Source organism: Trachymyrmex septentrionalis, unplaced genomic scaffold, assembly GCF_001594115.1.
Source record: "Trachymyrmex septentrionalis isolate Tsep2-gDNA-1 unplaced genomic scaffold, Tsep1.0 scaffold11, whole genome shotgun sequence".
In the NCBI taxonomy this organism is placed as follows: Eukaryota; Metazoa; Arthropoda; class Insecta; order Hymenoptera; family Formicidae; genus Trachymyrmex; species Trachymyrmex septentrionalis.
Genome location: NW_017304228.1, coordinates 2,645,390 through 2,658,968, shown reverse-complemented (window position 1 = coordinate 2,658,968; position 13,579 = coordinate 2,645,390). Strand labels below are relative to the sequence as shown.

Below are 13,579 nucleotides of genomic sequence, written 5' to 3'. Positions count from 1 at the left end.
TTGATTATTTTCTAATTTGTTAGTATTTGAGAACATTATGAATATGGATTTAATCACAATTTTCTGGAAAATTAAGTAAAAATCAAACAAATATTAAATGAAATAAGCACGTTAACTTTATTGCGATAGTTTTTCTAAAAAAAAATTTTAATTAATATGTAACAACTTTTTATTGCGGGTTTTCGATGCAATTGCGTATTTAAAAGTTTGTAAAGAAAAGTTATTTAAAAAAAAAGAAAATATATTAAATATTCTCATAATAATATACATAAACATTATACATAAAACAATATTTTACAATTCACATTTTTTTGCCGAAATGTAAAGACACCCCAGGTGATCATTTCCGGGTCAAATAAACTTGGAGTATGAGAAAGAACTGTAAGCATCTCAACGTATTTCATAAAATATAGACGCGCGCAAGAGTATGTTGAATTTTACCATGTGAAGAAATACATAAAAAAAAAAAATAAAAAAAATGACTGCAACATTTTCGATCAACTCGCAATCTTCCGCCGCTTTGATCTTTTTTTCCTCTTATTTCCTCCGATCTTTCTCGCGTTTGCACTCTTCTCAATTCAAGAGAGTAAACAAGAGAACCATTCCAACACGGATCTCGTCTGATTTGCGCGAGACTTAGTTCGGAATGTCGAACTTATTCGGCAAAAAAGAAATCAGATAAATAAATAGCGGCAGTGCAGCAAATAATTTATACTGTTGATTCAACGAATCTTGTTTACTAACAAAACATACGAATCGTCGTAATCGCGAGAGATAGTCCGGCGATGGTGCACTACTTGACGAAGAGGTCCTTTAGGGTGGAGCAGATCGAGTCGCAGTCCGATTGTTCCTGCTCCTTGTTCCCGCTCGTGAACCAACCGGCGACCTTACTGACACGTGACTTGTTCGGCGACACGGATGCTTTTCCGGATGAACTGCCCGAAGCTTCCGCATCGTTTCCCCTGTGGCCCGAGGTGAGAATCTTCTCGATGGCATTACCAAGCACCTATCAATACCGAATCAAGCGAAAAGTTTCACACGACCTTAGTCTCTTTTTTACGATGTATTATATATCTTGAATGCACAAATGAACATACATACACTAACTCGTAAAAAAAATGGACCACTGTGACATTACAGTGACCTATTTTTTTACAGATGAATATATATAGATACTATATTATAAATAATAGAATTTTGCGCAAAATTGAGTACAATTCTAATCATGATTTTTTAAAATACATTTAATGAAAAAACAATGTTTACTTTTTTATTAGTTTTTCTATAAATAATATATTTTTAACAATAACTTCCAATTCTTTTATATAAAACCGGATTAAGCGAGCGACCGTGAATAAACACGAATAAGCAACTTTCTTTTTTTGAGTGCAAATAGTAATCTTTAACATAGAGTTCGTTCAGTTTTATGTATGATACGCATGATGTATCATTTAATAAATTTTATTCTTCTTTAATATTCGGTGAGCAACAAGATGAAACGGAATGCATCATACTAATGCCATCCATAGTTTAACTAGTTCGGTTGAACGTACTAGTTAGTGCTGCACTGGTGCATATTAAAGTCATGTACACTAATTTAATCTAAGGAGGACATGACGTTGAGGTCACTAATTTTAATCAAACTTGGTGAGAATATAGTGCACTCCCAACAACCAACGTGTGCCAAGTAAGAAGCACTACTAAAAAATAGGCGAGACAATCGAAATTGTAAATTCTACAGTTACTTAGGTTCCTTAACACTTGCTCTGTTTGCAAATCACCCAAATAATTCTGGTAAATAAGCCGAAGTAGCTCAATTAGTTTCTAAATTTCTTGGAGTAAAAATTCACTCCATAAAAGAGTTCAAATACTGCTACTATTAAAAAAGAGTAAGAAATTTGCACTCTTGAATAAGAGTGGCAGATTTCACTCTTTTTTTTTTTTAGTGAGATTCACTCAAAAAAAAGAGCGAAATTTCTTTTCTTTAAAATGAATTTTACTCCAAAAGAATAAAATTGCCTCTTATTCAAGAATGCAAATTCTTCTTTTTCAATAATGGCAGTAAGTCTCTTTTAAGTCTTATAGAGTGGAATTTCGCTTCAAGAAACTTAGAGAGAGTAGAAGCACATTAAACTAAAAAATAAATCGCGACAACGAGCTAGACTCACAGTGCAACAGTTTGTGTTTTGATATGTATGTTTTATTTTTGTTCAGTTCTATTTAAATGTTATTATTTATTTTTTTTGTTATATATAGAATTATTTTTAAAACAACTGTGCAATAGAATGCGTAAATAATTGGGATGTTACGTTTATTTAAAATTGATGTAAATTATAATTTCTTGCCTATTTCTTAGTAGCGCCTATTTTTTGTAATGAGAAAAATTTCTAGTTAAAAATGTACGAGTTAAAAATTTCTGATCATATTAATTGCAACTCTTTGTGGTTATCTCAAATAAATAATAGATTCAACCAGAAATTTCTGATTTGTTTATATTTTTAACCAAAATTCCAGTTAATGCAACCAGACTTTTTTTTCAGTGTACGTCTTACTGCACATGTCAATTATTAGGAATATATTATATATCCCCAAGTTTGATCAAAATCGAATCTCAACATCATGGTCTCCGCAAATATAACAGTAAATATAACAGTAAAACTTAAATGTTTCGAATTATAAAATAGATATTTTACCTAACAGTACAATAGAGTGTATTGATGATTTCGCGGTTTAATCCATTTGTATATTTATATTAAACATACATATTTAAGTAAATTTATATATACAATGATTTCAATGTGCATTAGTGCGCATTGATTGCGTCGAATTTGCTATTACGGACTGTCTGAATGGAGCGTAATTAATTACATTCATTTACCTGAGCATCCACTTTGGTACCACTACTGTCGTCCCAGAGGACCTTATGCTTGGCGTTCTTCACGAGCGTGTCCTTGACAGTTTTAATCATCCGCGACTTATCCAGCTTGAATGTCGTCGCGCTCTCCTCGTCGTATCGATTCTTCTTCGAGATGGGCTGATGCCTCTTGGCGAACCAGGTGCTTGGCGTTATAAACGCACCAATGGTGCTCTTACCACTGCTAGTTGGTGTCTTGCTCTTAGTGCTGTGCAGGATGGAGACGTCGAAGCTGTTGGATCGAGAACTCTTGAGTCGACTACGCCTCTGCTCCGCCGTTTTGGCTGACCAGCTCGATTTCTGCTCGTCCTTCGCGCTCGATGCTTCCGACGTGCCGCACGTATTTATCTCCGTCGCGGACGATGTCAGGGAACTCAAGATGGATATCAGATCCGTGTTGGAGCATGTAATACCTGCCGCAGCTACTCTTGACGTTCCGGGTAACTCGATATCGGAGAGCGGCCTCGTCATCTCGGACGCGCGTCTACATAAAGCTGACGTTGACGCTGCCACCGATGCCGAAAACTCGGAGAACCGGCGTTTCTGATGCTGTATGTATTTCTGAGTGGTAGAACTGCTGTTGCCCTCCAGAGGCTGGATCTCGCATACGCGCTCGCGAGAAGGTGTCTTGTACATCTTTAAACGGACCTGGGACGCGTGTACGAGCACGATTAGAGCGCTCCTCGCTTAAACGAAATGTCAGAGAATTGTCTAACTATATATCAAATTAACATAAATACCTAGCAGTAGTTAATGGACTTCATAGTACGCTTCATTCTCTTCAAAATAAATAGTAAATACGAGATTAAACAAAACGTCAGAGAGAACTGTCTAACTATACATCGAATTGACGTAAAATACCTATCAATTGTTTATAGTAGTATGCGCTTTCTCTACAAAATGTAATACAAATTAGAATTTAAAAAACTTAAGTATAAGCTTTATAATTTTGAACCTTGAATTATTCTCTGAAAAATTCTGAGGAAATATATTGATTAAGAATATATTACTCTGTTCGGATCTATTTGTCCCGAAATGTAATTTGTTATGTTATCTAGCGACGTGTAATATATAATACTAAAGAAGAACAGATGTAATGTAAGTGATGTATTCGTTGAAGATTGTTCCATTGTGCACCGAAACGTTTGGAAAAATTTTGTGATTGTAACAATATATTTTTTTGCACCGTTTAACGTGTCTGGTTCATTTAGCCCTTATTCGAATGTATTATTGGATTTTTCAGTTTGAACCTTTAAGTTTGTTAATTTTAATTTGTAATTTATTTGTTCTTGTTAATATTTTATTTAAAAACTTCTTTCTCTGATACTTAATGACTTCGTATTTTAATATAAGGTTTTTTTTTATGAAAATCTTTTATTTTTTATTTTTTATAACTTTTCAAGATATTAACTAAAACTTAAATTAGTCGAAATAGTAAATTTAAACAAACCAGCAGAGTTAATTAAACTTATTAAACGATCTGACTTTTCATTTCTGTGTTTATATTTTCAAAGAACCAATTTTATTAATATCTTTATAAAATATTATACAAGATCGCTCTTGAATTTATGTACGTTACTGAAAATGTCTTAAAATTGCAATTGAACTCCTAATATAGACAATTTTATTGTTAATGTATTTGCAATTTTATTAAAATACATGATCTCTTGAATTTCAAATTTACATTGCTGAGAACGCCTTAGAATTACAATTGGACTATTATTAGAAGCCGCGGCTCTTATCTTTAATTTCGAGCAAACAATGAACGGGCATAATAAAAATCAATAACGGTCAACCTTAATAAGCCTAAGTAGTTGTCATGAAATTACAAATGATAAAGATCTTACCTCTTGATTCTGTATTAAAAATTACTAGCAACTTGAATAATCTCATCGTTATGGTTTGTTATTCGTCCTGTCTCATTTATATTATTTACGTAAGTATAACTTTTTAGACAGTATATGTCCTATATATTACTACGATTACTTCTAACAATATCGCTAATCCAGAGTTACAATTTACCTTCCTGGCCTTTATTTCGGCAATATCGTCCATAATATCGAGCTGTAAATTGTGAGTGCTTCCACTGTTGCTGGGCGGGCCGGTCATCCCGGTCGACGAGTCTCGCCGGCTCTGTAATATCCTGGTGGCGCCTCCCATAGGAAAAGCAGCGATGGATTCGCGACGATTGCGCCCAAAGAAGGTGGTCGGCACCCTGGAGATCGTGACGACAGAGTGCCGCCGGCCGCCGGCCGTCGGTGCCGGCGTCTGTGAGAGCGTCGCCAGGAAAGCAGCTTCTCTCGCTGATGGACCGGAACCTTCTCCGCCGCGTTCGCTCAACCGTCGCACCTATTCATCGCGTGCAATTTAAGAGGAGACCATCTTATCGACATCGACATCCAATACGGATTTATCTTACTGCTTGTGAAAGAAATTTAATTAATCGAATTGGCAATCAGAGGACATAGCCTCATCGAGGAAATGCTATAAATCTGAATCGTACAATCTCGGATTGTATACATTTTTAATGTGAATTTATAGATCTATCTTAGTCGTAAGCTTTTAAAAATGTAACTGTACGCATTAAAATGATAATATCATTGTGATGCTAAGTTTAGAATAGTAAGATATCTGTTAAGGCACTCGCTACTGTACCAGATTGACGTCAGAAACGAAAAAGTATACGATAAAAATTTTTGCAAATATTTGTATTTAAATAAAAATGTTCTTTAATAAAACAACATTTGCAATTGCGATAGAATAGATTTATAAAATATACCATATCTATCGAAAACTATTCTCTCGTTTTGAGGAGAAATCATATTTATATATTATTAATTTAATACTTTATTCTGTATGTTATTAATTTAACAGCTGTGGACATTGCTGATTTCATTTTTGATTATGCATAATTCATTTCTAAATATATGATACTCGTATAATTTCGAGATTATTTATTAATTAACGAAACAAAAGAGAAGAATTTTCGGTGTATTTTATAAATCGATTTTTTTTGCCAATTATACCTTGTAAAGTATAAAAAAAGCAATAGTAAATCCAATTATCCGTTGAGTTAAAAATAACATTTTGTTATTTTTAAGTTTTATGGTTGCGTTCGAAGAGCGCATATATCAAAATATAAATCAAACTATTTCCACTGTTAGTTTTAAAGTAAACGATGTTTATATTAATATATATATATTTAGTAAATAATAAACTAAATTAGAGTCAAATTTAACACATTTTATTGAGTTAAATTATTTAATTTCCTTTTTTTTTAGTTAAATTGTGTAGGAACAGTAGTACTATAGAAAAAAAAATAACTCAAATTGGATATAGTTTGACATTAGAAATTTAATAGTATACATTGTTTTATTAAAATATATTTCCATATTAATATATAATCAAAAAATAGTTTTATAAAAACAAAAATATTAAATTAAAATAAAAGTTGAAAAGTTAAAGTTTATAGATGTTCATTTTCAATTTTATCTTAATTTAATATCTATTTTTTTAATTTTAATATAATCTTTAATATACGGAGAGTACGATTTTGTTGAAGTGTCTAAAAATTTAATTGGATATAGATCTAAAAATAATTTTGTTTGGGCCATCAAAATAATTATGTAGGATTCCGAAATAATCAGAATGTCAAAACTTTTCGCAGCATTTCTCATCATGCCTGAGATTTCTACATAATTACGTTGATAACCAACAAGCTATTTTCAAATCTGTGTCTAGTTTTTGTAAATTTTTATAAATACTTCAGCAAAATCTTTTCATGTGTCTGTCTTCCCTTCAAAATCGATTATTACCCCGACAATTTTAATGTTCGGAGAACTAGTCTATTTCAGATTTCTCGCGCTCGTGTAAAACGGGTACATTGCATATATCGATAATGCCGACCGCGAAGGGCTTCCTGTGCACGTATACACAGCACATACCTGGGATGCGGTTATCCCGGATGTACATTGTGGCGTCGGCAAGGAGTGCTTCCTGGCGTCCCTCCATGGTGAGAGTAGATAGGGATTCAAGGATGGCGAGTCTGGGTCGACACATCGTGGCGGTGATTCCGCGCGGCAGCGCTCCGCTTCTTCTTCGACGACAATCAGCGGCTCACCAGTGCTTCCGCTGCTCGGACAGTACGACTGCTTTCTCATCTCTGTTTTTACAAATATATATGTATTTTATAAGATCTCAAAATTTGATATAAATTCTAAAAATTTTTCAATTTATTAATATCTTGGAGAATAAATTTTTAATTGCGATATTCTGGAAAATTCTCTTTAATTAAAGTTTATCAAAAGATTCAAACTATAAGCACGGACAGTGCACTTTATTTATCTTTATTCTTTAATTATCTTCTACAAATATTTTCTCCATTTCACCAATGTAGGTTAACATTAGAACCGCGGCTGTGCTATTTTTGATCCATCTGATGGTTTTTCTTTTCTAATTAATCTAGATTTGCACGTAGAGCTTTAGATTTGTATGACTTTCACAAACAATCAATTAATTGATAAACAAATATTTTTACTTTTATGGTGACAATCATTTCTTGTAAAAAAAAAAACCAGATTTACTTTGAATCGCGATTGGATTAATTTAGACCCATGATTTTAGTGTTAACTTTAATTTTGATTCCACTTCATCTTTTTTAGTTTTTAGAACTACGCTTAAAATTTCAAGATTAAGTTAAATTGTATCAGTGGAATAGACATTAGACATCCGGTATTTAGCCCCATTTATAACGGAATTAGCGCCTCGGTGTACATGCTGTTTAAGATTCCGAATGGATGTCCAACGGGATTTCTCGAGTATGTGCGATACCGAGATTCGAGAAATTCCCCGCAGAATTTTTTATTTTCCTAAGAGACAAGCATCCATGGACGGGTATAAAACATTGAACATAATATATATAACCTTATTCGGTTCGTGTAATTCCTAGCACGTGCAAGTATTTCGATTTGATATATTCAGAACATACCTCTTCGCGTATCACGCCGTGTAATATAATGAGGGAGGGGAGGGGGAGGGGGATAATTTCGGCATTAATTCTTCTATAAATACATATTTGCGTGGGATGTAACGGGGGTAATCCCGAGTCGTAACGCGTTCAGATGCAGTAAAAAGGAAAAAAACATGTCGCAAATGACAGCTACGCATTAAACGTTACATTTGCGCAGTTACATAAATATTTAGTGTCCGCAGGAGTCATATTTTTGTTCAGTATCTGGGTCAGCTGTAGTACTGCTCACGCTAATGAAATTTGCGATCACCTGCGACAGCTACGGAATTACCTTCCATCATCGATTGTTTATTCACATGGTTTAATCGACATCGTGACGTCTTTCACAAACAAATTGCTGATGTTTTTGGATATGCAAAACGCGTAGAACATTTATTATGGTAGAGCTGTTATACTGTATATAAAATGGTAGAGCTGTTATTCCCCAACTGATTTTTAAATTTCGTTTCAATAAATTTTCTCTTTGTGGTCGTAATATGGAAATTTGAATTGTTTAATATCCGCATGTATTCCGGCCTTTTATCGCAAAAGATCAAATCTGGTTGGAGTAATTGAAAATTTAAAATGAATCTCTTAATCATAATTGAAGCGTGTAACGCTGAAATAAATTGCTCTTTGCTTAACATTCAATATTCCGTTATCAGATTTTCTCTTTTATGTAATTTATCGGCATGTCGAAAAAGTATGAAAAAATAGAAGAATTATATCCAAGAAGCTTCAAGTACGCCAAGTTCACAAATTAAATAGTACCGAATGAATACCTGTCGATTTCTTTTTAATTCACTTATGTATATCGCGAATTGTAGTCACGTCCACGCTTCCGTTCAACAGAAATGCTGCGATCGATCGACCCCTTTCGTCGCCTCTCTCTTTCACTCGTCCCGGTAACGGTGATAATGCCGGAAATTAATTTTCGAATACATAGGTCAGTCTACACAGCGGATTTGGTCATCGGCTGGCGGATCTAGAAATAACGAATACGAAACCGCGGGGATTCCGATGACATCAGAGGAAAGGCAATGGACGGGAAAGCACCCAGGAAAGCAGTAAAGAATTATTATCTCGGCGATAGCGATGAGGTATATAAAGCGATGTAGCGTTCTCAAGGAACATTGTTATTCAAAACGTATTTGAGTGCTCACGAGAGTACGTTCCGTAATCATGAAGCTGTTCGCTATCCTCGCTGTCTTTGTCGTATTGGCTTGTACCTTGGTCAGCACACTACCGGCTGTCTACGACGGACCTATTTACGAACTGAGTAAGCATACATTTCGCCGAGAAAGAATGTAAATAAATTATCTTAACCCTCCGGTGCTGACGCGAGCATCTGGTAATACAGTTATTGACGCTGGGTTTGCAATAGGGTTCTTATATGTCCTTCTACATCAATAATACTGTCAGTATCTAACAAATATTGACAATATTATTGACTGTGTGCGGTTAATATTGATGTTGAATACGGATTTCTTGATTCTTGAACATCAGAATTCCCTACCACAGGGCAATACTGTTGCTTGAGAATAAAAAATCCGAATCATCGTTAATAATACTGTCATTATTTGTGGGTGCTAACAGATTTCTGATCGTCCGTAAAATTAAGTTGAAATATTATCAATAATACACAGAAAGAATAGTTGTTGATTAAGTATTTAAAAATTTAGTTAGATTACAGATCTAAAAAAATAATTTTGTTGTACCATTAAAATAATTATATGTACGCTCAAACTGGTTGTTAGAATGTCAAAACTTTTTACAGCATTACTCGTGCTCGAGATTTCTACATAATTATTTTAGTGGTTCAACAAAATTATATTTAGACCTGTATCTAGCTAAATTTTTAGATACTTCAGTAAAACTATTCTTTTCGTATACTAATCATGTTAGATTGTAAAATATTGATGTATATTATCAGTGTTATTGATTCAATGTTACTGATCGTAAGCAGAAGACTCATTTAATTTACACTAATCAAAAAGCACTAATTAATTTCAGAAAACCAAAATAACATAACTCGTGTTTAAAAAAGAATGGATATTAGGTATATTTGAATGAGAATAATCCGAATTTATAGATGTAACATAAAGGAAATTAAAAAATATAATGACTAACGGGCAATTGAGAGCAATAATCAACAATTATTCGTGCGTAATAATTAATAAATGTATTGTTCAAGACGTTATATACAAAGTAATCATGTTTATGCCGGAGTCGTCATTTCAACAATTTATTCGGTGCGAATACCAGTATTCTGAACAAATTTTGCGTATCCATTCTTTAAAAATGACTTATTTTTTTAATATTGATCATAATTAGCAGCTTATGCTTTAGGCTTATTGACATGAATGTTTCTCAAACTTTGAAAAAACTCTTTAGCTGCTCTTTTAGACTTATTTTATCCGGTACGATTAATTTTTGAATCTATCATAGGAAATTGCTGATAAATTCGAACGGAGCCGAAACGTCCGATTCTTCTTATTTGTATGTAACGTCTAGAACAATACATTTGTTAATTATTACGCACAAATAATTGCATTGATTATTGCTCTCAATTGCCTGTTAGTCCTTGTATTTTTTATCTCAATTTATTTTACTTCTATAATAAAAAAAATTGTTCGTCATTTTTGACAAAGAGATTTTAATTGAGAACCAGCCCAATACATATGTACATCTACCGTCAGTTCGAGATTTAAATAATAGTCAAGTTCCTTTGATATAATGGAACGATCTTAACAAGTAATTAATCTTGGATATATAATTCTCACTTTATATCAGAAATTTATTCACTGAGATATCAAGTTCGAGTTACATTAAGTCACTTTTTTGTCGATAATTAGATCGGATATTATAATAAATGCTTGGCTCGTTAAATATTATACTGTAATTTCGTTTTCGCGGAAAACGGTACGTCGCCGAGATACAACGTGACGATACTTTGCAATAGAGTAATAAATATCCAGAATGCGCAGTCTTATGTCTCGCGCTGCATAATAGTTGCACATACATTCTTCCTCTTCTCGCTCTCCTCTCCTCTCGCTGACACCCTTTTGGCGTATTCTGATAATACGCTGTCGATATCCTTTCATATCGGGCTCGACACGACCTTTTCTACTGACGAGTCATTCCATTATTACGAGTTACTATATCATTTCCGAATGCTGAATTAGAAATAATCTTTGCGCTTAGTTACGTACTAAATAAACTGTTTCCATAAAGACTCTGCTACATATTTTTTAAATACTAATACAAATGTCAAAGTGATTAGAGTTACATAAAAAGGTTGAAGTTTGAAATTTAATTCGCAAGAGTCATATAATTCCTATTATAAAGCTTTAAACTTCGAAGACAGAGAGAAAGGGAGACGAAGTTGTTTTAAATTTCTTCGAAAACTTCTTACTTATCTCGCTTTATGTATCAAGAACAATAAAGAAGAGGAGGTAACTTCATCTTCGTAAGAGAATATACTACGTAAGAGAATATCTACATATCCTTGATAAAACCTCTTCTGCACAGTCTAACGAAAGCTCTCAAGACACTGGATACTTATAAAGGGTACATAAAACGCGATACTCCGCAATAATTAATGTTCTCTACCTTTATCGGAAAATAAAGCGGAGGAATCGCATTTCCAGCTACCATCGAGGATCCAGTGGACGACGAGGTACCGTCGGACCTGTCGCCCATCCGGAACCGACGCGTGACCTGCGACCTTCTGTCCTGGCAGTCCAAATGGCTGAGTATCAATCACAGTGCCTGCGCAGCCAGATGCCTGACGCAACGTCGCAAAGGTGGCCGCTGCCGCGACGGTATCTGCGTCTGCAGGAATTAGGCGTCGTGCTCGCCCTTGAATCGTTCCACTCTTGGCCAACGCAACGTCCCATGGATCTCGCTGTCACTCATTGTCCCACTACCTACTGACTACGTTGGTGAACGCCGTTGCATTGTAATCCAAATTAATATTCATGGGAGATCACGAGGGGACGCGATTTAATCATCCGATCGATAATTCCGGCCTCGATTGTCCATCCCGCCGAGCGAATTTTCACCGAAACGGATAACGTCATTATTAACGATAATTATTTTAATCGCTCCCGCGCGCGTCACCGAGCGTGTTAATAAGAATAACAGTTCTTGTCCGCATCAGCGTCGCGACGGGAGTTTCCCCGGGAAATTGACAAGAAATGATATTGACGTTATTAATAGAAGTTAATTAAACCGTTTATCGTAATGGCACTGTGATAGGACATTTACATAACATTTGTCAGATGATGTCAATCGATTCATTATGGCGCGTGCATAAAATTTCGGCCAAATCAAGCGTAGTCATTGCGAAAATTATTTTAATGTAAACATTTCGATTAATATTAAATAATTATAATATTTATGCCATATACAATATTATTTTTAAAAACCGATTAAATGTCGGTATAATTGCATCGATATTTACAAATACTGGTTACTACGATCAAACGTAGTCGTCCGAAATTTTGATAAAGATACATGTTGATTAATACTGAATAGTTATAATATTTATAACATATGTTTAAAAAAAATCAAGACCGATATTAAATATCGGTATAATTGCATTGATGCCTACAGATTTTTTTTTCCCAGCTGTGATTATTTATTAAATATAATGCAAGTGTGTTTATACATATGTTAGATTAAAATCTGTTTTATGAACCTGCTTCTATATGGAACAACGATTGCAGTAATTAACCGATCTATTAATTTTATCATTTTATTAGATTAGAATAATTCAATAAGCTGCATGCGACTTCGATAACTTTTTTAAAATTGGAATTAGATCTTTGTAAAACTTTATATTTTATGCAAAATAAATGATATTTCGCAAATAATTGCTACGTGTATTAAAAATAATAATTAAAAAATATTAATTATCTGTTTGTTATTTTACTAGATAGGGAAAATGTTTTGCTAAAATATCTAAAAATTAAATTACATACAGATCTGAAAATAATTTTGCATCGTCAAAATAATTATGTAGGACATTCAAATTGGTTGCTGAAATGTTAAAACTTTTTGCAGCATTATTTTCAGATCTGCACTTAGCTAAATTTTTAGATACTTTAGCAAAATTGTTCTTTCTATGTATCTGTATTAAAATTAACATTAATGTGATGAAACTAAAAACGGGTGTTGATAATAGCAATTAATTGGACAAAACGTCCGCGAATTGACAATTGACCTTTATCTGGCCGATTTAAAATCTATTTCCTGATGTATATAAAAGCAACATGTGGGTCCGATCGATAGTTCCATGTTAGCGAATCCAATCACTAACGTAATATCTTTCGACGCGCTGTATATTGATTCGTGCGTTTGCGAACGTGCATAGAACACAGATCGCTGCTGAACAATGAGCAGTCCAACATATCCCGGAAGATAGAATCTAGAATTAAATTTGAAATGTACCGAACAGGAGAATGGGCTCTAAGGTTCATTCAGTATATACGATATATGGATATATAAAAAATGATTTTAGCTGAATCATATAAAAATTAGGCTAGATATAGATCTGAAAATAATTATGTTGAACCATCAAAATAATTATGTAGAATATTCAAGCATGATGATAATCATGCTACAACATAATTATTTTTTTCTCTCATAATTTT

The 13,579-nt window shown here is 33.7% G+C and overlaps 2 protein-coding genes across 3 annotated transcripts in view; one reads left to right on the top strand and one right to left on the bottom strand.

The window, feature by feature from the left end:
• Positions 1-511: 511 nt before the first annotated feature.
• Positions 512-13,579, bottom strand: part of LOC108750833 — a 26,343-nt gene continuing 13,275 nt past the window's right edge. For both annotated transcript variants that reach the window (XM_018490645.1, XM_018490636.1), the window contains 4 exons: positions 6,859-7,076; positions 4,937-5,263; positions 2,879-3,562; positions 512-1,006 (listed from right to left, as the gene is read on the bottom strand). In XM_018490645.1, coding sequence (XP_018346147.1) covers positions 794-1,006; positions 2,879-3,562; positions 4,937-5,263; positions 6,859-7,074 — 1,440 coding nt within the window. In that variant the 5' untranslated portion in view covers positions 7,075-7,076 and the 3' untranslated portion in view covers positions 512-793. The remainder of the gene's footprint in view (positions 1,007-2,878; positions 3,563-4,936; positions 5,264-6,858; positions 7,077-13,579) is intronic.
• On the top strand, positions 9,042-12,543 carry LOC108750843 (defensin-2). The gene is made up of 2 exons (XM_018490657.1): positions 9,042-9,201; positions 11,573-12,543. Exons 1-2 carry the CDS (start codon positions 9,105-9,107, stop codon positions 11,767-11,769), a joined length of 294 nt encoding a protein of 97 aa, XP_018346159.1. The 5' UTR covers positions 9,042-9,104; the 3' UTR covers positions 11,770-12,543.

Excerpts from the sequence above, each read along its gene's own strand:
- LOC108750843 (XM_018490657.1), top strand. The coding sequence starts at position 9,105 with ATGAAGCTGTTCGCTATCCTCGCTGTCTTTGTCGTATTGGCTTGTACC. Across the intron at positions 9,202-11,572 it reads CGGACCTATTTACGAACTGA|CTACCATCGAGGATCCAGTG; the intron begins GTAAGCATACAT and ends TCGCATTTCCAG.